Raw genomic sequence first — 26,390 nt, 5'->3', positions numbered from 1 at the left:
AAAGAGGAAGAAGCACAAAGTCACACAATCATGAGTAGTAGAGTTAATTTTTCTACCCTGCCTTGGACCAGTACAAAATGAAGAATGACTGAGATAGATACTGTTACAGTTAACTCTCTTAACACTCATTTCAAGTGCCCTTTTCCCTTGCCACCTTCTATCAAACAGAAGTGAAATATATAAACTTTCATTCTCAGATTTCCCTATAAGCATCACTATGTGTCATAAGCAAGAATAAAATGACAACTGACAAAGGAGTGACCTTTAGTAGTGTCCAGAAAGCCATTTATTTTCTCTGATAGTATAAAATTACAAGTGCCAGGCATCTCTTTTATTTGGTATGAATTCCATCAGTAGTTATGGGTTATAATAGAAATTCTAAAATCATGCTCCAGGAAGCGCTGGGCCTACATCAGCTACAGGTAAAAATATTCAGTGCGTCTAAAATATCCAAGAGTTACTGATTTCACCAGAGTAAAAGAAATTTATCAAATTTTTCTTAAGTTCCAACTACCTAAGAAAACGTAAATAAGACAACAAAATGAAAGTTTCCATTCAGAGAGAGTTGTTACTGGTACAAGAACATAAAAAAGTTATCATTATAATATAGTACAATGCTGGAGGTCAAGTCAGAGTATAGTACTGTCCTTTAGGGCTGGGGATATAGCTCAGTTGGTAGAGTGCTTGCCTTGCAAGCACAAAGCCCTGGGTTCAATCCTCAGCACCACAAAATAATAATAATAATAATAACAACAACAACAACAACAACAACACTGTCCTTTATAGGGGAATGATAAGCTTACTGCAGAGGAGAGTGAAGATCCATGCCACAAAGGTGAAAATAACATGTCAGTCTATAAAGATCACACCACAGGGGTAAGGGGGGCTAGAAAGAAAGAAGAATGCATAGAATGCTATTTCATCAGAAAGGAAAAAAAAAAAAAAACTCACATCTCAAAATACATGGAGGCATGAAAGCAGAGTATTGGGGAAAATGCAAAAAGTTGGTTGTGTCAGGGACAGAAAGATGGTGAGTGCAAGAGTAGGAATGAGAGAATGCCAAGTGAAAAGTTGGACTTTGTTTTCCAGGTAATGAAGGTGGTGTTGAGAAAGTGGTAAAATAGGTAGACTCAGTGATGAAAAGTAGTAAGACACAAGAGAGAGGGTAAAATAAATGCTTTGTTTCTGTTATGTATCATTTATTATGTACCCAGGCTCTGTGTTAAGCACATTAAATGTATTTCCTCAAATTCTTAAAATAACTCAGTAAAAGAAGACTATCCTCCCACTTCCATGTAAAGAATAGAAAGGTCACAACATTTAAATACATAGTCCACAACAATAAAATTAATACATAGTTAAATGAAGATTCTATGTTTTTAGCTATAATAATATACAACAATAATTGAACTTGACATGTCATGCATGGACTTTATAGGTTGACCTCATGGAGATCAATGAAATCACTCAAGGAAAGAGTACATCAGTAAGAAGAAAGCAGAGTTATCATCCTGGCATATACCAAGTCTGAAGGGAAGGGAGCAGAAGAGTCAGTGAAAGACTGAATTCATTTTCAGGTAAACCCAGAAATTCAAGTTGAAGACAATCCTGATGACTTTCAATAATTCTTAGCTCCTGCAATCCAAGTAGTGAAAAATCTACTAGGTTTACAAATTTACACTTTTGTTAATGCAAAGGAGATAAGTTAGTGGGCAGACACAGGAAAATAAAATTTACTAAGTATCAGGCACTTTTATATATAGAGCATCTAACTTAATAAATGTGCAAAGACCCAGAAAACTCCTGATATGAGTTTCATATTAATTTACAGTTAAAAACATACCCATAGAAACTTAACTTACATATACAAACAAAAAGCATAGATTTCATAAAGTATTATTAAAATATACAAATTATTAACAAGAGGTATAAGGTTTTATCAACCTAGGGCAAAATATTAAAGGGCATAAAAATTTAATAATCTCTAAAAATTCAATAATTAAATATTCTACTAGGGTTAAGTGAGAAGAAAATTAACACATATTCTTAATAAACTGACAAAAGCTCTAAACATCAGTTTAATTTCAAGAACTCTGTTCTAGTCAAAAATAACTGTGAAAACAAGGAAACAATTTGGAAAGAGTGGGATGTGTTAGAAAGTACAGTATTTCTAAGAAAATTAAAAAGACACCTACATACAAACTTACATTGCCCCATTGGTATAGACAGTGTCACTTCCTTCCACATACTGCACCTGAGCTGGATAGACATGTTGTACCTGCTGCACAGTCTGTACCTGCTGTACCTGAAAAACAAATATTAGGACTGTGGTGAGAAGCAGACATGATAGAAAGAACACATAGCAGGGCCAGGGATGTAGCTCAGTAGTAGAGCACTCGTATAGCATGCTCAAGGCCCTGGGTTTGATTCCCAATACTGGGGCTAGGGTGGGGGGCTGGGGGACACCAAAAACCAAGAAAGAACATACAGCTTTAGGTTTACCTCAACAATTTTTTCCAAGTATAGATAAACCTGAGAATGGCTTATAAAGAAAGCCAGTAGATTCATGCTGACTTCAAGACAAGCCTATGTTGAGTCCAGATCAAATAGCGCATTAATGCTAAATAAATTGTGCAATTTTCTTTCAGGTATATAAGGAATACATACTTTAGGCTTTCAGGTTTAAAATTCTGAAAGTTCCTCACTATGTTGATGATTTATTTATGAAATGCCTTCCATTTTAGTTTTGAAAATAAAGGTAACTTAATTTTTTAATTAAAGACAATTAATAACAGAAACTTCAAGCACACAAACATGGAAAAATACTTCAATAAATCCTATGTATTCATCTTCTAAGATGAATACCCATCACCATCAACAGCCCTCTCCTCTTACCCCCTCAGAGGATTATTTGAAAACAATTCCAGATACTATATGATTTCACTGATAAATATTCCAATTTGTTAGATAAGAACTGTTTTAACATAAACATAATAATATCACAAATTGAAAACTAACATTTACATAATATCATTGAAAATTTAGTCACTTTTCCAATTTCCCTAATTATTTCAATGGCTCTGCAGTGTTGATTCATTCAAATCAGGGGATCCAAATTAGGTCTACATATTGCATTTGGTTGATATTTTCTTTGTCTTTTTGTATCTAACAATTTCCCATTCTTTTTATTTCCTGTCTATTGCCACTTAAAGAAAATGTGTCATCTACCTTATAAACTTATGGCATCCCAGATTTAGCTAATAGCATCCCTAAATTCAAGTGTCAAATCATGTGTTCCTTGCATTTCCTATACAGCATATAAACTGGTAGTTAAAATCTATGGTGTTGAACACTTCCATTTTTTTAAAGTACACTTCCTATTGTATCACATCAGTTGGCATATAACAACTGAATGTCTTTCGGTCTTTAAGTTTGATTGATGGGATTGTGTCTTGTTAGCTGCACAGGTGGATTATAATGCTCCCTACCACGTTTTACCTGAGAACATTAATAGCCAAAGGTAATTTTCTAGTCAAATTATAATTAATAAAAATTGTGGTAGTCCAATTCAGCTATTCTTTCTTCATTTACTAGGGACTTCTTCAAAGAAGAAATTTCTCTCCTTAATTACTTATTTTGAAATAAGGCTATTATAGAAGAGTAAGACAAATGCAATGTCCTACTCTTTTTAATATAAAACAATGATTTTATCTTCTAACCCTTCGAAGGTGACCAAAGCAGTATTCTGCTTTATATTGTTTTGGTTTTGCCCTTATGATTCTCAGCTTTTGTCCATATTTTATGTTTTCATCCCTAACAAGTCTTTTTTCTTATTAAAATTCTCCCATCTTTGGTCAATGATGGCCTCTTCAAACTGGTTCCTGTGAAATGACCTCAATATCTTTCTTAACACTGCTGCTTTCCATTATGAAACGATATCCCAGGCTTCTGTCTTGTAGATCCTACCCCAAATCTGTAGTCATCCATTTCTTCATAAAGTGCTGGCTTATCTTAAGTGGAAAATTGTATAAAAAGACTGGGCCTATGAATGGTGACACAAGGGGGCTATGCATATTTCTATGTCTTTTCACTGGACTGAACTAGAAAATGCATCTATTATTGGAAAAGAAAAAATATATATCACATTTATACTGATTTTTTTCAATTTAATTGTATGTATATATAAATTTAACAGCTTTTTGACATACCATGTGACCATATTTGCTCTCAAGCTAAAAATGTTGCTTCATGGAGATTTTAACATGACGATTTATTTACTTTACCATGAAATATGTGATAGCTTTAAAATAAAAATACCAATATTAATAAAACACCAAATACTTAAGTTTCTTTTTTTTTTTTTTTTTCGTCTTAAGTTATAACTCTAGGAATGTTATATCTATCTGAAAAGTTCACTAAAGGTTCATGTGTTGGAAGATTTGATCCTTAATACAGCAAATTCAGAGGTGGAGCTTCTAAGAAGTAATTGTATTATGAGAGCTTTGACCTCATCAGTGGATTAATCCACTGAAGTATTCATAATTTGATGGCATTATTGGGAAGCAGTGGAAACTGTAAAAGGTAGGATCTAGAGTGGGTCACTGGGGGCATGTCCTAGAAGGGTATATCTTGTCTTGGCCCCTTCTTTCCCACACCTATCCTCCCACTTCTCTCTCTCTCTCCCTCCCTCCCTGCCCCCAACTTCCCACTTCCCAGTCACCATGAGGTGAACAGTTTTGCTCTGTCACACCCCTCTGCCATGATGTTTCTGCCTGGAAGTCAAACAACCATAACCTGAAACCTCTGAAACCATGAGCCAAAATAAATCTTTCCTTCTTTAAGTGGTTTTCTCAGATTTTGACTCAGCAATGAAAAAGTGAGACATAGTGTATTCTTACGCTTTAGAATTTTTGGGAAAGAAGTCAACAACTTGCTATACAGTTAAATTCATTAATTTTCTTTTTAGTTTTAGGATTTGCTATATTTAGTTTTAATTGTACTTTATCATTATGGGCAATATCTACATGTTTCCAAAATAAAAATTACAAAACAGGATCATATTTGAGTAAGCAATCTTGCTTCCATCCTTAAGTCTATCATACTTATTTCCTCTCCCTACAGGCAACCATTTTCATTAATTTGTGATTTATCTTTTCATTGCTTTTCATTTCTTTTTTTTTTTTTTGGAAAATAATGTATGGATGTGTGCATAAGTACCTATACATGGATACACCTACATGCATGTACACATGCTCATATAAACACACATATATGTATACAACACCTTATTGTATCATAAAAAGTAGCATACTATACACATGGTTGTGAACCTTGCTTTTTCCTTAATAACAAGAATAAACCTGGAGATTGTTAATTATAATACATTGTGTCATACAACAATATATTAATGCATTTCTTTATCTAGCTAGTGGTTAATTTGCCTGGCAACAAAAAGCAGAAATAATAAAAATAATATTTTCATGAAACAATTTTAAAAGTGTTTGCATGAATAGATATAAATTTATGTTCATAGACAAATTATATATGTATATACATATACATACCCACGTATATATAAACTAAGCAAAACTAAAAACAAATGTACATGCAAAATTTCCCAAGAAAATGACTAAATTGTTCCTTGGTTCTCTCTATCTTCTGCATACAAGAAAAAACATTTGATCCTTGGCTTAATTCACTTAGCATATTGCGCTCCAGTTCCATCCATTTAGCGGCAGATGACATAATTTCATCCTTCTTTATGGTTGAGTAAAGCTCCACTGTGTCTATACACCACATTTTCTTTATCTATTCATCTGTTGATAGGCACCTAGGCTGGTTCCATAACTTGGCTATTGTGAACTGCACTGCTATAAATGTTAGTATTCTTATATCGCTATTACATGCTCATTTTAGTTCTTTTGGATAAATGCCAAGGAGTGGGCTAGCTGGGTCATATGGTGGTTCCATTCCTAGTATTTTAAGGAATCTCCATACTGCTTCCAAAATGTAATTTGCAGTACCACCAACAATGCTTGAGTGTGCCTTTTTTCCCACATCCTTGCCAGTAGTTGTTATTATTTGTAGTCCGGATGACCTCCATTCTAACAGTAGTGAGATAAAATTTCAGTGTCATTTTGATTGCTAAAAATGTTGAACATTTTTCATATATTTGTTGGTCAACTGTATTCTTCTTTTAAGAAATGTCTTTTTAGTATATTTGCCCATTTATTGATTGGGTAATTAGAAGGAGAACAGTGGAGTAGAAGCAGGAGATCAAAGGGGAAGAAGAAGGGATGAGAAAGGGGAGAAACTGTGGAATGAAATTGATTAAACTATGCTATATGCATGTATAAATGTATCACAATGAACTCTACTATGTACAACTGTAATGCACCAATTAAAAACAATAAACAAGTAGAAGGAAAACCAATAGAATCAAGGAAGGATATAAGGGGGGAGGTGGGAGAGAAAGGAAAGGGAGAGTACTAAGAATTTAAATGAACAAATAGTTATATACACTTATGAATACATAAAAATGAAGACGACTATTATGCATAATTGAAATGTCCTAATAAAAACTTTTTTTAAAAAAGTCTAATAGTTATATAAAAAATGCTTATAGAAAATCTAGATGGCCTTGGGTTTGGTGATGACTTTTCAGATACAATACCAAAGGTGTGATCCATAAAATAAAGAATCAATATGCTGGATTTCATTTAATTTTGAAACTTCTGCTATGTGAAAGACACTACAAAGAGAAAGAAAAGGCAAGCCACAGAACAGAAAAATAAATATATTTTATTAATCAATAAATATATTGATTAAAATAAATCTTTTATTAATCAATATATCAAACATCTTTTGAAAATAAAGTATTTATTTGCAAAAGATATATTTGATTAGAACTGTTATACAAAATATATGAAGAATTCTTAAAACTCAACAATAATAAAGAACTTGTTACCAAAAACCTTAAGAAATACCTCGCCAAAGATGTACAGATGGCAAATAAACATATGAAAATATGTTCTACATCATATGTGATTAGAAAAACAAAAACCAGTGAGATATCAAAAACCACAGTATCAAATTAGAATAGCCAAAATTCATCAGGACAATAGCAAATGCTCATGAGGATGTGGAAAAACAGGAACTTACATTGCCAGTGGTAATGCAAACTGTTACACACTTTAGAAGGTAGGTTGACAGTTTCTAACAAAACTAAATATACTAATATAATCCAGTAATCATGTTCCCCTGTATTTACTAAAGAAGCTGAAAACTTATGACCACACAAAAAATATACACACATTATATAGCAGCTTTATTTATAATTACCAAAACGTGTAGCAACTAAGTTGATCTTCAGTAGGTGAATGGATAAATAAATTGTTGGGCATTCAGAAAATGCAATATTATTCAGCACTAAAAAGAAATGAGCTTCCAAGTCATGAAATGATATGAGTGCATACTATTAAGTGAAAGGAGCCAATCTGAAAAGGCTAAAAACTATATGATTCCACCTATATAATATCCTGAGAAAGACAAAACTACAGAGTCACAAAAGATCAGTGACTGCCAGGAGTTGAGGGGAGGAAGGAATTAATGGGAGAGCACACAGGATTTTTAGGGCAGTAATACTACCCTGTATGCTTCTATAATGGTAGATACATGCCATTATTCGTTTGTTCAAAACCATAGAGCATGCAATACCAAGATTGAATTCTAAGGTACATTATGGACTGTGAGTGATAACGATATGGCAATGTAGGTTCATCAGTTTTAACAAATGCACCACACTGGTGGGAGAGGTTGATGATGGGAGAGGCTATACACTTGTGAGAATAAGGGTATATGGAAAACCTCTGTACTCTCAATTTTTGCTGTAATACTAAAATGTCTCTAGACAAATCTGTGTTTTAAAAACCCAAAAAATTTTAAAAGTATGTATATACACATACATATAAATATGTACTCTATTTCAAAGGACAAAAATAAATATAGATAGCATAAAACAAATACTTATCTTACTTGTCATCTTAAAATGGAGAAATATTCCTAAAAATATTTGGGGGCCACTCATATTTGAAATAACAAAAAAGAAAAACATTTGTGGGGAAAATAGCAACGTAAACAGAGTTCAAAATCTTGAAATACACCTGAGTAAATGGATGGTTATACATTTAATATATCCTGTATAAAAATAACTTCTATAAATCAACAAGAAAAGAACTAAAACAGTAGAAAATGGGTAAAGTATATTATCAAACAGGTTACAAAATTAAATTTACAGATGAACAATAAATGTAGATTTCAGAAGCTTGATATCAAAAGCAGAGAACGTCAATTAAAAGAAATACATGCATGCATATATCACAATGAACACCACTACTATTATAATTACAATGCACTAATAAAACTATAATTTAAAAAGGAAAGTTACCTTTTACTCTAGAATCATAAAAATTACCAAGGGGATTATATTAACAATGGATAATTTCTTAAGAAAACAGGCAAGGTTATGTGCTGTACAGAGTAATATAAATATGGCTGTTAGACAATTTAGAAAGAAAATTTATATGGAGGCATGATATTTGAAATATTAGTGAATTTCTTCTACAGGAAAATTTACCATCTGAAGAGTTACTATAAAATATTATTTTAAAAACACGGTTTATAAGAATAGAATGTCATAAGAATAAAACTTAATGACAAGGAAAAGTGGAGTCATTGAATAAATTACCATAAAATCATTTTGGAGAATACATGGTTGATAATAAAAAAATAAAATAAGATTATATGTATTTTAAGAGCAAAATCTCTAAGACATATTACCAAGTAAAAAAAAAAAAGTATGTTGCAGAATAATACTTTTAATGTGATTTGATCTGTACTTACATATAAAAGTGTATATAAATATATATATATATATATTTTTACACACACAAGTGTAAGTCAAATGTATTTTTATGTATTTTTATCTACATATGTGTATGTATACACAAATTCACACAAAGGAGATTAGAATACATACCAAACTTCTAAATGTGGTTACTCTTGAGTGACAAGAAAAGAAGTGAGGTAACTACTATCTTTTACTCTCCATGTTCATACTGTTTTTAGATTTTCAAAACAAAAAGTAATTCATTTATTATGTGCCTAAGTTAAAAAAGAAAACACTATACAAGACTTTCACTTCTAGCCATGGTGAATAAATACTATTAGAGATGCCCTTATGCACAAAAGTAACAAAATGTGTAAAAGATGTTTTTGGTCATTCAAAAAAAAGGCATCATAAGATTGCAATCCCATGAAAATAAAAAAGAAGTACATCCTGCAATAATCCTGGTTTCTCACTTAGAGGCATTTTCCACACTGAGATGAGGAGTCAGAGAGATTCCTCCTATAGGGAGGTCTAAGGCAGTTGACATTTGAGTCTGAGTATCAGAGAAGGGCTTAGGTGAGGAATAGATACATAAATATACACATAGATTCCCCCTGAGTCTATCATTAAATAAATACTAAGCTACATATATGTAGATGCAAAGATAGTCTGGGTCTGACCAGGCATAGTGAAAGACTTTAGTGAACACACAGGACATTATATATATGCCAGAAGAATAAAATCTTAATAGTAGGGCTAAACTAGTCCTGGAGTAAAAACTACCTTAGGTCCAGCCTAACAAAGTCAAGAAATAAGCCCTGAAAAGATCAAGCTGAATTACAAGGAACATAACTCTGTACATAAAGTAGTTACACATACAATACTATTAAGAATCACAATGCCCAAAAGCTAATGAAAATACATTAGACATATAAAGAAGCAGGAAAATGTGATATATCACTAGAAGAAAATAGAATCAGGGTTATGATACAGTTCAGTGATGGGCCTAGAAATGGCAGACAAAAAGTAGGAAGACTCTAGAATACCTAATGATAGACAGACATAAACATGAACATGATGAGAAAAAAAAAGAAAGAAGCTATGTAGTGAAAAAAATAAGTACTATTTATACATCTGGAAAATACAAAATCTGAAATGAATAATTCACTGGATGTGAGCAGATTTTATAATAAATAAAATTTTATAATGAAGTTTTTATAATGAAGTTATTTGGAAAGTCCAACAATAAACACTATCTGCCATGAAGAACAGAAACAAAGAAGGAAAAAATAAGGAATAGGGAATCAATGAATAATATCAAGTAGTATAACTTGTTATAATAGGAGTCCCAGACAGAGAAGTAATAGAAAATATATTTGAGGAAAGAGTGGTAGAATTTCTTAAATTCATTTAAAACTATAATTGCAAATATCTAAGAAGTTTAATGTACACCAACGTATAGACAAAGAAAACTAGTCCTATACTTAAATTGTTAAACACCAGAAATAAAGAAGAAAAAGTTAAAGCAGACAGAAAAAAAAAAAAATCCCTAATTGCTAGGACAAGAAATATCAGAATAATTAAACACATTTCAATCAAAAACAATGCAAGCCTAAGAAAACTTAAAAAAAAAAAGAAAAATTTAAAGTAGTGAGAGAAAAAGAAGTCAACCTAGATTTCTATAACCAGTGAAATAACCTTTAAAATAAAGCCTAGAGAATATGTTTCCAACAGACATCTAAAAAAGGTAATGATGAAGAAAGTCCTTCAGAATGAAGAAAAATAATTTCAGATGGAAACTGGACCTACACACAGAAATGAAGGACTTTAGACAGGTTCAATTTGTAGACAATTATAGAGGGATTTAAATTTTTTTCTGTAAAAGGTAAATGACTATGTAAATCAAAAATAGTATTATATAATGAGGTTTAGGGCACATGTAGAAGTGAAATGTATATATGACAAAAACAACACACACACACACACACACACACACACACACATCCAAGAAAAGAAACTGAAAAAATACACTTTGCAATATTCTGATATATTAAGTGGTATAATATTAGTTGAACAAGACTGATAAATTAAATGTATATACTCAATCCTTCCATGAACATTAAAGAAAAAAAAATCAGCCAATAGTTGAGAAACTATTAGAAGGCAGAAATAAAGGAAATGAAAGAAGAATGGATAGGTTAAATAGAAAACAACAAGATGCTAAGATTCAATGCAAAACTCTATGAATAATTATATTTAATGTACAAGATTTAAATCCTGACTGTTGGAATGGGCAAAATGTGAGCTCCCACTACAATACTACCTATCAAAACACCCTTAAAACTCACAGAGATAGGTTAATAATAAAAGGTTATAAAGGAATAAAACTTCCAAACACCAATCAGAAGAAAATTTCAGCATTTTATTCTCTATAATTGATAGACAACAAAGACAAAGAAAAGATGTAGAAATTACTAACCAACTCAACCTGAATAATTTTTATATAATGCCCCATGCAACAATAGAATAAACATGCTTCCCAGAACACATGAACATGCATCGTGAAAGCTTAAATGCTGAAAATAAATGCCAATTAATTTAAAAGGATTCAGATAATATAGGACATGCTCTCAGACCAAAAAAAAAAATTAAAATCAAAGAAAATAAGATATCAAAAAATGTATCCTATAAAATGAATGTTTAATATAATCTATGGTTCATAAAAGGAATCAAAAGGGAAATTAGAAAACACTTTAAACTGAATGATCATGAAGATTTTCAGAGTATAGCTACTTTTAAGAATCTAGAAAAACTGAAGGACGAATGATCTCACTGATAAGCAGATAATGACACATAATGGGGGGGTGGGAGGGGGCAAGAATGGAGGAAGGATAAGAGGGGTGGGAGGGGTGGAGGGGAAAATAACAGAATGAATCAAAAAACTATTACCCTCGGTAAATGTATGATTACAAAAACGGTATGCCTCTACTTCATGTACAAACAGAAAAACAAGATGTATCCCATTTGTTTACAATAAAAATGAATTTAAAAAAAAAAGAATCTAGAAAGTGGCTGGGTGTGGTGGGGCACACCTGTAATCCCAGCAGCTCAGGAGGCAGAGGCAGGGGGATATTGAATTCAAAGCCAGCTTCAGCAATAGTGAGGCACTAAGCAACTCTAAATAAAATACAAAATAGGGCTTGGGATGTGGCTCAGCGATTGGGAGCCCTGGAGTCCAACACCCGCTACCCCCAGCCAAAAAAGAAGAATCTAGAAAGTGAAGAACAAATTGAACCTAAAGTAAGTAGGAAGGACAAAATAATAGAGAGTAAAACTCAGTGAAAGAGAAAACTAAAAAACAACAGAAAAAGTAAATGAAATGATAAACACAAAGGTACATTCATCAAAGAGAAAAATATGGCACAAAATACAAATTCTAAGGATGAAAAGGGGAAACATCAGTATACATCTTAAGAGACATCAAGCAGATAATAAAGACAACATAATGTCAATAAATTAAACTATTTACCTGAAATGGATAAAGTCCTTAAAAAACAAATTCCCAGTGCGTGGCAAAAAAAAAAAAAAAAAAAATCCCAACCCTAAATCACACATAAATAAAATAAAGTTATTCCCAGACATGAAACTCTACACCCAAAGGGTAATGGTTTCACTGGTGAATTTAAGCAAACATTTCAGGGAGAGAAAAAAGAAATGCCAATCTAACACAAATGTTTTTAAAAGTAGAGAATAAGCGAACACCACTCGACTATTTTTATGAGGCATTTCTAACCCTGAGACCCAAATAAGAAAAGATAACATGAGAAAATAAGACTGCAGATTAATTTCTTTCTTTTTTCAGATTAATTTCTTTCATAGTCATAAATGAAAAAATCTTAAGATATAAATAGATCTAATTCAATAATATAGTTAAAGGTGGAATTTAGCCCAAGAATATGAGAAACACCATGAATATAATCCACAATATTTGCAATAAAAAAGAAAGAAAACTTTTCAATGAATGCTGGAAAAGCACTTGACAAAATCCAACATTCATTCAGGATTATCAACAAAAAACAAAACACACACACACAAATGCACTCTCAGTAAGCTAAGGATAGAAGGAAACTTCTTCAATCTAACACAGGGCATCTATGAAAGAAGTACAAATACCCTATGTAATAGAAGACATCTTTAGAATTTAAAAACACTCTATCTGCAAAAAATATAACTCCTCTGTTTAAATTTGTGTTTCTATATCACATTTTAAATAAAAACAAAAAATCAAACTAGAATACAAAAATCTTCTTATTAATTATATCTAAACCTTGATGGATATTTTCCAAAACAGCCTCCCAATCCTCTATAATCACCCATTAAAATTTTGCATATTAATTTTACCTCTTCCTGTTGCTCATGTTGTTTTCTCTACATAAATTGTCTCATTCAATCGAACCAGTATTTCCTTCCAGGCCTGATTAAAATTGTATCTTCTTGGGCTGGGGGATGTGTTCAGTGGTAGAGTGATTACTTGTCATGAACATGGCTCTGGATTCAATTCTCAGCATCATATTAAAAAAATTTTCATTTCTCAACAAATTTCTTCTATATCTTGTTATATCCCACGAGAGAATATTCCTTTGTTTTTGCTCTTTGGACTCATTAAAACAAGAGGTAGCATATGGCTTGGAACTAATTTATATTTTCACCTGGTTTCCTTTGTGGGGGCCAGTAGACTGAGGTAGAAAGACCTGTTCATTTGAAAGTAGGATAACTAGTTTTAGGTCCTTTTGAGATACTAGATGTGTGTATGTTGGGGCAGTCAATTATTCTTTAAGTCATAATTTCCTTTGTATAAAATAAAAATATCTAATCTATCCTGAAGGCTTTCTGTGAGGGTTCAAAGCAATTAAGTAAAGATAAAAAGCATAGACTAAGTCTATATGATAATTATAATAAATCTTTAATAATTAGTAATATTGCCAAATACTTCAAAAACGAGCCTTATTTTTATGTCTATATAAACTTCATCTTTATATCCCACTTGGCTTGAGTCATAAATATGTACAATAAATGTTCATCAAGGATTCCTTAAAATCATGAGAGTCTATAATTAAAGTAGAAACAAAACTCAGAAAATGTTAAGAATCTTGGAAAAGAAATCTGGATTGATGCTAGCTAACTCATCAAGGACAGCAATATATAAAGATGTCTCTTGATTATGTGGAGACTTTACATTACGATGTAAAAATAGGGCATAATTCTTAACATTATCTAAAAGTTAACAAACTGACGAAGTAAATGAAAAACCAAATTAAATAATAAAAATAACATTACAGCATATTTTGAAGATAATATAACTTTTATTATCACCCAAGTATGCATGATTTTTCTACCAACCATTAAGAAACTGGATAAAAGTACCTTGAGACAATACAGTTATGGTGAGAAATGGATATACATAACTACTCAAAGTTTGCAAAGTTATTTCTTTTAAGAACATAATGATAGTGGAAGAAGTAAAAAACAGGCAAAAATGGATAAAAAGGGAGGAAGGAAAAAGGAAAAATAACTTTATATATGTTCATACATATATATTTGTGTACACACACACACATACACACACACACATCTAGTTTCACCAATTAGAAGATTCTTGAAAAATCTTATTTTCCTATCCAGGGATTATCATTTGATTTTGTTGGTTTGTTTATTTGGCAGTGGGGTTCTACCTTTCTTAGTAAAGGTATATTGGAGAGTCATAGAAATTATCCTTTTACAACAAATTAAAATCATTCAGATCCAGGAAAAAAGTTGAGTCCCCAGAGTCAGTTCATCTGGACTCATAAACCCACAGGATGGAAAATGTGAATGATAGAATCCCAGCCCATTCCTACTTCAACACATAGAGCAGCAACATTTTTTATATGTTAGCATATTGCCAAAAATATTTTCACTATAAATATTTAATAATTACTTACTAATTAAATAATACCCTGCACCTAACAAAGGAAATGCCCAGTGAATATTTATAAAATCTAATGTGGACAAGTGTATATTTTTCAAAATAATAATGCAAATACCAAGACATGCTTATTATTCCAAAGTAAACCACAGGTAAAATTATAAAATTGTATGCTATTTCCTCTTTCTAAAATAAATGTGATTAACATTGCTCAAATATTATTTGATATTTCTTTTATGTTAAACATTAATTTCTGTTCAAATATTTGCTAAATTGTTATGTATTACAACCTTATTTTCTATTGTAATTATAATTACCTTAATGCAGAAACTACTCAGGTATCCACCTCTAAAATAGAAGGGGAAATTAACATTCAGGAGGCTTTTCATTACCAATTCCAATAACTTTATTTCCCACTCAACTTTGTGAAATTATAAACTGACACATTTGTTTCTTGCACTATCCAGGCCATTACAGAAGAATAAATTCTTATGAAATTAATTATCTCTTAATTTCACTGTCTTTTCTAAAATGAATTCTCAGAATTGCTTCCAAAGCAAATAAAAATATTTTTAGCAATTTTAATTTTAATAAATAGTGAAATGGCCAAAATGTGAAATGGAAAGAGATGGACAAAGGTGAAATTAGCAGAAATAATCAACATTCTCTATAATTAATTATTCAATGAATGAAAGTGCACTGAATACATCAAGTTTAAATGACCTTGGGCTAATTTTTAAAAGGTTACCACCTGGTACATCACAATGTTGGCAGTAATGAGGTCTAATTGTAATACCAATCTCTATCAGAAATTTATCTATTCCATCAACTGAAGGAAAAAAAAATCCCCCAAATATAAACACATACAATGATGTAATTATATTTGTAAAGACTAGATAATTAAGAGACTTAGCACTCTTATACTATTTAAATAAATGAAAGCATCTCATGTTATTATTCAAATGTAGTATTACAAATGTATTTCCTGATTTTGTGTACATTTTTCATAATTTATATTATTTATAAAGGAAGCGAATACCAAAACAAATTACATACCACAGGAAAATGTGCTAGTTCCACAGAATCAATCAGTACATCTTGAGGACAAATTTATACAATATGTTATTTTGGATGCGCTTCAAGAAAAATAAAATGAATCATGCTTCAAAACAGAAATCCTTTCTACTAGTAAATGAAATCATCTATAATTGCTAAGCTCATTAGTCAGCTAGGACCCATTCTAGTATCATTGTAAAAATGTATTATGTCAGCTCACATAAGAGCTTTCCTTACACATTTAGTTGGCACCAAACATCTCAAACCTATGTTCTAAGAAATCAAATGCTGTATTAAGATCACTTTAACAGATCTACAAAATATATGAGAGAATTCTTAGCAGATTTAAAACATGGGATATTAGATAGTTATATTGGAGGCTGCTATGTTACTGGCCAAATATGAAGCAGGAAAATAAAAAAAAAGGAGCCACATGGTAGGTAATAATAAAAGGAGAGCAGCAAGAAAAGGCATCTATAGCATCAGTAGAGTTAATTAGAAAAACTGCCTTGTGAGAAAAGAGATGGAACAGAGTTCACTATTTCTGAACCAGTAAAACTGTAGGAAACTGAAGGGGTGGAGGAAAGACCAACCAAAAAGTTGAGAGAGTACAACATGGGTATGCTAGAAGGGAAGATACAAGAAAAGAAACAGCACAAGGGAAAAACTGATTTGTCCAAGAAGCAGGGATTTATGAAGATAGAAATCATTAACCTAAAAACTTATTTTTCAGTATTGGTGGAAATTAAAGTAAGTTATACATCACAGGCTATTTAATAAATCTTGACAAGAAAGAACCTATAAATATTGTGAATGTTCAACAAAAGTTGTAGGTAAAGTTGTATGCTTTATGACCACAGGATCACAGTGAACAACAAGAAGAAAAAAGTTAAATGACAGGATAGGCTGGAAGAAAAAGGTTATAAATTCTCATTGTATTTACTGAGAAATAAGAAATTTCCCTGGCTCTTTAATATTAATTTACAGAATTCCTCCTAGGATATTCTCTATCAACTACAAAATTATTCCTGATCTTCTAGAAATTATAACCCTTTGGATCAAAGAATGTGATAAATATGAAAGACTGAAAAGTAGTGTATTGGGGCTGGGAGCTTAGCTCAGTGATGAAAGTACTTCCCTACCATGTGCAAGGCCCTGGGTACAATCACTAGCACTGCAAAAAAACAAAACTACAACAAAATAGTGTATTACTGTTGATTTAAATGACAGAATTCATCATAAGTAGAAAATGGAATTGGTTTAATTACATTATAAATTCATTCACTGGCCCTGTGTAAGATGACCTTATTACTGGGCTGGGGTTGTGGCTCAGTGGTAAAGCACTTGCCTAGCACATGTGAGGCACTGGGTTTGATTCTCAACACCACATAACAAAATAAATAAAGATGACCTTATTACTTACAAACTATATAGCTTCTTCTGTTTTTCAGAAAATCTCAGATCTTTGGATAGAGTTTTCATGTATTAGACTTTAAATAAATGTGTGTGTCTAGCAGATTCAAATCCAACAAACATCACAAAGCCTGTTTCTTCAATAGGGCTACACTTAAACAAGAAGCTTGTTTTATAAGAATTATTTATTAAAATTCTGATTGCTTATAGGTAACTTGAAGATGTTAGCAAATATAGGTATTATTGTTACACTTGGACTTCAAGTAAAATCATATGAAGGCTAACATGTAATGGTAAGGTCCCAACTTGCTCTTTTGTGCTTCTGACCATATGAGAAAGGAGGAAATCAAATGGTAGTGAATTAGCTTAATAAATCTCTTTACTGCTTACCATCTCTCTCCCCCTAAAGAGCAGAAGTCACTTGCAAGAGATGAAGCAGGTTTCCAAAGGCAAGAGAGGAAATGTTTCTGGGAGCAGGGATGTAACTCAGGAAGGCATTAGTTTACAATGATTTCAATGACAAAATACAATGGATATTACATAAAATATTCAAAACTATTTTTGTGAGTCAAAATGAACACACTAACAGTAACTTCTTATAAAGTAAATAACATTTTGTCATCATTATAACAATGTCTTAAATGTTATTTCCCTGGGGGCCAAGTCAAGCTGACCGATACTAAGAATCTAATATACTAAGTAATAATTTCTGGGGGAAAGAATATAATATGAAATTCTCTGGTGACCAGAGAGAACAAAGGAGCTAAGTATATCAGCCTTACTGCAGTATTAGGAGAGGTTTTTGGAACATAAGGATCCTCTAGTCTTTCCAGTAATAAATGAAACTACAGACACATAAAATACCAATAAATGTAAACAGTACATTGAAAGGTCTAATGCTGTTCTTTTAAAAATTTAAACAATTAGAACATTCACTTTAAATGTAATTTTTGATGACAATACATAGACACAAATTCTATACCTGCTCCCAGTATCTACTAAAATAATGCCTATTTGCAGAAGAGAGATATGGGTTCTTTTTTGGGTAGAGTATTTGGGACTTAATAGAATGAATCATTAAACCTATGTGTCGAAAACCAAAACACTGTAACCTAAATAGCAGACCTTCTTAGTTACATATTATTAAATTAATGCTAATACTACTATCAATAGTGATATGTAATACTATTTCACTTGATCTTTCCAAAAATCCTAAAGTCAAGTTAAGCTGGTAAGCATTTTAATCCCCATTATATAAATGATAAGTACAAACACAGAGATAACCCAAAGACATAGTAAGTGGCACATGACAAGGTATTTCAAATCTTTTTACTCCAACCCTAGATTTCTTCTCAGAATTATCATTTTCCCAAATATGAGATTAGTACAAAAGCAAGGAATTAAATAATAATGAGTCATACACTAAGAACTTAATCCATTTTTCTTTTTGAAATCATTCTTACATATCAAGAAAAAGTCTCAGTCTTCACCACCTCTAACATTTAATAATCTCCTTTGTAAGGGAAAGTAAGCCTTAGTGTCAGGTCTTATCAAAAAAAAAGCATCTAGCCAAATCATATAAATATTATTTTATATTTATCCTCTATTCATGATCAGAGATGTTGGTTTTTCATTTAGGTAATTTTTTTTTCATTTTAAATTATTCACTTAAGTAATTTTATAGAAAACTCAAATATAAAAATTACATTACAACACTTCCTAGGTAAAGCAATAGTTACAAGGCAGTTTGGAAAAGATTAAACATTAAATACTATACTTATTTCACTGTATCAACAAGTTATTTATCTAAATCCCTTGGGAAAAAAATAAGTAGCAGCTATAATACTGGCATAATAAAGGTAATTTTAAAGTGAACCATTAGTCTTTCACCCACCTTTTAAAATCAGCATCTTATGCTATTAATTCCAATATATTTATAATAAGAAATAGATATAGTTTCCTAAAAGATTCAGCAAAGAAATAATTTGAAGGAAATGTGATTGCCTCTTTCTTTATGCTCACTCACTTCCCGCTACTCCATTCACAGAGATAATGATGAAACAAAGGATGGTGTGCATTCCTCCAATCCCACACCAATAAATTCACTCTCATGTGCATGTATGTCTCTGAATTACCCAGAAGGTTAACAGTAACTGCTACAACAGGCATACTCCATGTGCATGACTCCTAAATTACACAAGAAGGTGGGGAGCAGCAGACTCACTTGGAGACCCTGGTTAAGAGGCTTGGTCACCTCACAGTTGTATCATCTTGACGTAGTCTTGAAGGAGCTGAGAGTTCACAAGGACATACTAATGCCTCAGTTCAACAATAATACATATATCATTTTTGCTAATAATCTACTATAGAGTACATGCTATATGGTCCATCCTAAGTATAAGGGGAGAAAACACAGTCAAGAATTTCTTATCTTTGATTCAGTTACTTTTCTATAGGGGAGCAATATATGAATCATGTAAGATAAAGTGTTTCTGTTACTTGCTTTTCTTTGCTTAACAATACATCTTGGAGCTGTTTCCAAGGTTGCAAGCATGTGTAACTGCATGTACATCCATGTACAACTACTTTTAACTAGCTTCAGAACACTGTATAGTATAAAACATATTTAATCATTTCAATATCAGTGAACATTTAGGTTCCTTTTTTCTCTATTATAAAAAGTGCCATAAAGAAAGAATATAGCTGTTTTCATTCAAATATTCTTAAGGTACTGACTCTCTCAGTGTATTTACTGGTGATTTTTTTTCATGTTTTATCGATGAGCAAACAATATGAAGAACTAATTAATATTCATACTGTTTACACATTAATCTATTGCATTGGTTAGTCTTCCTTTACTGATTTGTAGACTCTTGTTAAACATAATTGATTTTTTCTTCTCATACATTTCATTTTTTTTACCATTAGGCTTATGATGTTTATTAACTATTTAATTTTGATTTTTAATGCATTTATTTTATTTATTTTGAGACTATGGTTCCCAGGCTGCCCTCAAATTTGCCAAAATCCTGCCTAAGCCTCCCAGTAGCTGGGACTATAGCTGCGCATCACCACAACTGGCTTATTAACCTTTATTTGGCAAAATATATCAAACTTTTTCCAACAAGCCTGTGGTGTATTATGTTCTTCATAAGTTGATCTTTCCTTCCTAAGAAATAAGATTCTCCTATTTTTTTTCTACTAGAGGTTTATAGTTTTAACACTAATTAGCTCTAGAGTGTAATTGGTGTATTAAGACAAAAGTAGAACTTCAGTTCCTTCTAAAAAAGACATTCAATTTCCCCAAGACCAATTAGTGCACTATCCACTTTTTCTTTGAAATGATACATTTATCATGAATGAAGTTATCATTTACAGAGGGATCTGCTTATTTATTTACACCATTAAGTTTTTATTACTATGCATTTGTAGCATGTTCTGAGATTAGGCAGAACAAGTTTTTCCTCCATCACTATTCTGTTTTCTGCAAATTTCTTAGTTATTTTTTATGTATATTATCTTCCACAAACTTTTCAGTATTCCAATATTAAAGGAAACCCTTCTAAGACTTTCAGTTTGATTATATTGAAATTGTACATTCAATTGGGAGGTAAATTCATTCCTTGTAATACTAAGTCCTTCCATTAAGAAATATAGTAGTCTCTCCATATATCCTTTGCAGCAAAATTAATTTTCATCTAGATTTTAGGTCTACCTAAAACCTTTCATATGTGAGTTGTATGCTTCATATGTATGTGGTTATGAGTGAGGTATTATGAAGACTGATGGCAGATTTCAAAGTGATGTGGTAGGAATAATTTTTAAAACGCTCCCCCCAAAGATTACAAACCCTAATTTCTGTAACCTGTAAAGATGATCAGAAATTCCTCCCATTATTATGTTTTATGGCACAGGGCATCTTTAAAAATGAGGCTAATCTAGACCTGTAAGGTCTTAAAAATGGAGGGCTTCTCTGGCTGGTGGCAGAATGGGAAATAGGAGAGCCAATGCATGAGAAATCTTCATTCTTGCTTTGAAGATGAAGCAGCACTACTGTTGCTTGAGCATGGAGGGACCACAAGAGAAGATATGAGGGCAGCCTCCAGGAGCAGAGAATAGATCACAGCAAACAGCAAGAAAACAGATTGCAATTCTATAACTGAAAGGAAGGAAATAAATTCTGCCTGAATGAGTTTAGAGTAAATCCTAGAAGGATAGGCACATTAATATCACTCTTGTGAGATACGAAACAGAGAACTCAGTCAGGTTCACCCAGACTTATGAACTACAGAAAATATGAGATAATAAATCACTGTTTTTTTCAGCTAATGAATTTGCTGCAATTTGTTCGAAAGGAAGGGAAAACTAATCCGAGAGGCTCCAAAGTAACTGTTACCACCATCTGCATCTCATGTGTTTTTCAGGATTTCCCAGGGAAAAGGAAATCCATTCACAACCATTTTTCCCTTCTTCACTTTTATTCTTTCTGATATTCCCTAGTTAGGACTAACACATACACCAACCTAAATAATAATTTCCTACTACATTTTAAGGCTTCAGTATAGTTAAAGGAGAGTTCCGCCTCATAAAATTTGAATAGTAAAGGTAAAAAGTAAAAACAAACAAATATATCAACAAAATATATCAAAGAACAAGAAGGAATCTCAACATCACTGAGTAAAACACCTAATAAAATTTAGAAGAATAACTATTATCAAACCCTCAAATCCAAAACTGATTTCACCAGATATATAAGATAAAGCAGGTTACTTCAGTATTTTATCCACATACATACTGCGACTACAATGTTTACAGGGTAATTCAAGCAATCTCCATTCTACTAGCATAAATTGCCCTACTGTTGACCTTCTACCTCTAAGTGAAAAATGTAATTTATTATATAATACATTAAAGTTTTATAATTTTTCATATTCTAATAACACTTAATTATTCACATCCTGCAATCAGTTTGGAGAAATCTAAAGTGACATGTAGCTGAATTATGCAAATTTCAAAAGATATTTTGAAAGAAAATTCATAATAGTACTAGGATTATAAGATTGGAAATGTTTCACTTTTTTTTTTTTGTCTATATGCTTCTAAACTGTCTGAAACCTTTTTAATAAAATGTGTTGCTTTAGCACTTGTACAATTTTTTTAAAGGAATAAATAAGCTAAAGACAATGATTCAGTTCCAAGAGGATTGAGAGAATTAAATTACAAAATCTGCAGTGGGAGCACGAGGGGAGACAGAGGAAAGTGAAAATGAAAACAAGAATTGAAATAATTTAAAGATTAAAAAATATATCAAATAGAATGATTATCTACTGTTATGGTTTGGATCTTAATGTCCCCCAGAAGCCGATCTGTTGAAGACTAGGTCCCCCAGCCTATGGCATATTGGAAGGTGACGAATGCTTTAGGAAGTGGGCTCTAGTGGAAGGAAGTTAGGTCACTAGGGCATTCCCTTGAAGGGAATATTAGGACCCTGAACCCTTCCTCTCTCTTTCCATACCAGTCACCATGCAGTATACAGGTATCCTCCACCAAGAGCTTCTAACATAATGTACTGCCTTACCACAGGCATAAAATCAGTAGGGCTAAATAACCATGGTCTGAAACCTCTGATACCATGAGTCAAAATAAATCTTTCTCTTTTTAAGCTGATTATCTTTAGGTATTTTGTCACAGTAACTAACAGAAATCTTAGACCTACTTATTCAAAACAATGATATGAAAGTTAATGAAAAGAAGACACATTACTCATTCCATTGACTGAAATAATTTCAGAAGTTAATTCTCTTAAGATCGATTTTTGGAATTTCTAACCTGTCCAATACCATTCTTCCCAAAATTCCAATTTTGCTAAAATACACATTAAAAAATCATAGTGATAGAAATCAGTATCTTTCCTGAAGCTTTGATAGTTGGTTTGTCAGTAAGAGACTGCATTGTCTTAAATGATTTTCTTTGATTTCCCCCTTGGTTTTCCACTTAGGAAAAAAAAAAAAAGAAAAAGATATCAAACTAACTAACAAGGTATCCCTCACAATGTTGGGGCAAATTTCAGTTAAATGGCAGTCACTGCCACCCATCTGGCAAAAAGGTTCAAACCTTACAACAGAGAATGATTCTTTTGAGTTAATGTTTCAACCATTACTGAACAAAGTACATCATAATGGGAAGTGGATAGGGAGTTAACTGCCATAATATGTCATCCATTTATATCTTACTAAGTTCTCTGCAAAAACAATGCCAGTTCTGACGTGGACAAGAGAAAGGTAAGCTCACTCCATGAAGGCAGGAATATATCTGTCTCTTTACTGCTTACCACAATTCCTGGTACAGAGTAAATCCTTAGTACGGATTTAGCAAAGGAAAGAAGGCAGATTCAAACTGAAATACAACAAATAGCTTTGTGTTGTCAAGAAAAAAAATCACACAAGCAGATGGCACAACAAGGAAGAAAGATACAAAGAGAATAAAATGTTAGTGGCAGGAGCAGGAAAATTTCAGTTCTCAGGCTATTCCTGTCTTGGTCCATTTGGGTTGCTGTAATAAAATATCATAGATTGTGTAGTTTATAAACAACAGAAATTTATTTCTCATAGGTCTGGAGGCTGGGAAGCCCAAGATCAAGGCAGAATTAAAATCTAATGAGGACCAGCTTTGTGGTTCATAAACCACACATTAATTCCTTACAGTGTAGAAAGGAAAAGGGGTCTCCTTTGGGTTTCTTTCATAAGGGCATTAATCCTACTCATGAGGGCGCCACACCTCATTGCCTAATCACGTCCCAAATAGCCTACCTCATATCATTTTGGAAGTAAGGATTTCAATGTATGAATTTTGCCACAAACACAAACATTCAGATAACAAAGCAGCTTTATTTTTCCTGATTTCATGACTTTATTTAATAGCTCCACAGATAACTCTTTTATTTCAATTGTTTAACAAGGTATGTGAATTTTTTTTAAAAAGAGAATCCTATTAATATGTAATCTGTGAATCAGAACAGTGCTTGCTCCTGGGATTGGGAGATAAAGAAAGCAGAGGCTGATGAGGAAGAGGCAAAGCAAGCTTTATAAGGTAAAAAAAAATCTATTACGTTTTGATAGGAATGAGAATAATACAGATGTTTCTCAAACTTGAACTCTATCAATTAAATCTATCTCTCACTATGAATAAAGCTCACTATAAATTAAAGGCAATGAATATGTATACAAAATATGTTTGCTTTTCTTTACTATATATAAAACATTGAAAAAACTAATGTTCAAATAGTGACCACATGTGGCCACATTAGCAGGATAAGTATCTGTAGGGTAATGACCAAGAATATAATTAAAAAGAAAGATTCTTTAAATCATCATTTAACATAAAATAAATCCTTTTCTAAAGAAGCAAACAACTGAATTATTTTACTCTGCTTGAAGGAAAAACTGATTAGACACAACATATAATTTACTTGCTATTTCATATGTATCACTGAAATGGGACTCAATAAATGCTATCAAGGGTGAATTTTATAAACATAAGAGTTGTCTGTTATAGTTTGTAGTGGCTTTCATTTTTAAAATTCAGAAGTTTCTATTTATTATACTAGCAAAATATTTTTGCCAATGGAATTAATAAGATAAAGAAATGAATTTATATACTCACCAATAATGTGACCAATTGAGTTTTTTTAGCAGCACAGTTAATTCCTACTGTTTAATTTTATACTTTATTTATATTAGAGCAAAGTACTTACATTAAAGCAGTGTTTCTACTTTACAACTTGTTAAGTATAATAACCATCAAATAATTGATATAGATATGATGTGACTTTGGGGATAACTGCAGTGATTTGTAAATTCAAATCATTTAAATTTCCATTCAATGAAGTAATAAATTATTAATCATTATAAAGTTTTACATGTGGCCAGAAATTTAAATTATATGAGACATCTCTTTAATAAATGCATCATCCTTGAAAAGGTGGCTATAGAAAATAAACTCATCAACTTAAGTAAGATGAACAGAAGCTGGAGAAAGTCCAAGAATGAATACAAAACACTAAATTTGGAAAATGGTTTAACAAAGTAAGCCTAAAATAATGTGTGTTAGCAGAGAACAATATAGTAATTGTCTTTATTCAAATACTTGATCTAATAGGATGAGCACAGAGACCTTGGTAGTCTGTCCCTTAAGAATCTAAAAAGAGGGAGTTTCAAGATGGTGGACTACGGGGCGGCTGCATTTCATGTTGCTCCAGGACCCAGATTCAAAAGAGGAGATAGTGAGAGACTTGGGACCAACTCAAAGCCGCTGGGTGAGTCTCTCCCATTGGGGAGGCCTCCCGGATGGGGCAGTAGCCCCGGAACACAGGAAACTTTGTGAAGTAGAGTTGCTCGGCGAGACGCCCCTCCCCCCAATGGAGCGGTAAACACGGACAACTGGGATCATCGTAGAGGAGGTGGCTCAGCACAGCGCTTGGACTCGGAGCAACCACTGGGGCTCCGGGCGGCTGCCTGAGAAGGAGCTGCGTGGCAAGCTGTTTAGGACCCAGAACGACCGCTTCTGAACACCGGGGGGATGCCCGGAGGAAGAGGAGAAGCGCGGCGGGTCGCTTGGTCTAGGAGTGACTGCATCAGAGCCACAGGCAGTTGCCAGAGGAGGAGCTGCGTGGCGAGCTGTTTGAACTCAGAACGACCGCTCCTGAACACTGGTGGCCTGCCTGGAGGAGGAACGCGGCGGGTCACTTGGTCTAGGAGTGACTGCATCAGAGCCACAGGCGGTTGCCAGAGGAGGAGCTGCGTGGCGAGCTGTTTGAACTCAGAACCACCGCTCCAGAACACTGGGGGCTTGCCCGGAGGAAGAGGAGAAGTGCGGCGGGTCGCTTGGTCTAGGAGTGACTGCATCAGAGCCACAGGCGGTTGCCAGAGGAGGAGGCGAGTGGTGAGTTCATTGGACTAAAAGCGACCACTCCTGAACCACCGGTGGCCTGCCTGGAGGAGGAGCGTGGTGGGTCACTTGGTCTCGGAGCCACCGCTCCTGAACACCTGCGGGGCTACCCCGAGGAGGAGG

At 32.8% G+C, this 26,390-nt stretch overlaps 1 protein-coding gene across 1 annotated transcript in view; it reads right to left on the bottom strand.

The window, feature by feature from the left end:
* The window catches only part of Rfx3 (regulatory factor X3), a 287,161-nt gene that overhangs the window by 115,280 nt on the left and 145,491 nt on the right, over positions 1-26,390 (bottom strand). The window contains exon 3 of the mRNA XM_047524971.1: positions 2,208-2,305. Coding sequence (XP_047380927.1) covers positions 2,208-2,305 — 98 coding nt within the window. The remainder of the gene's footprint in view (positions 1-2,207; positions 2,306-26,390) is intronic.

This window comes from Sciurus carolinensis, chromosome 14 (assembly GCF_902686445.1).
Source record: "Sciurus carolinensis chromosome 14, mSciCar1.2, whole genome shotgun sequence".
Taxonomy (NCBI): Eukaryota; Metazoa; Chordata; class Mammalia; order Rodentia; family Sciuridae; genus Sciurus; species Sciurus carolinensis.
The sequence above is the reverse complement of the archived record's forward strand: the minus strand, read 5'-3'. Positions and strand labels throughout refer to the sequence as shown.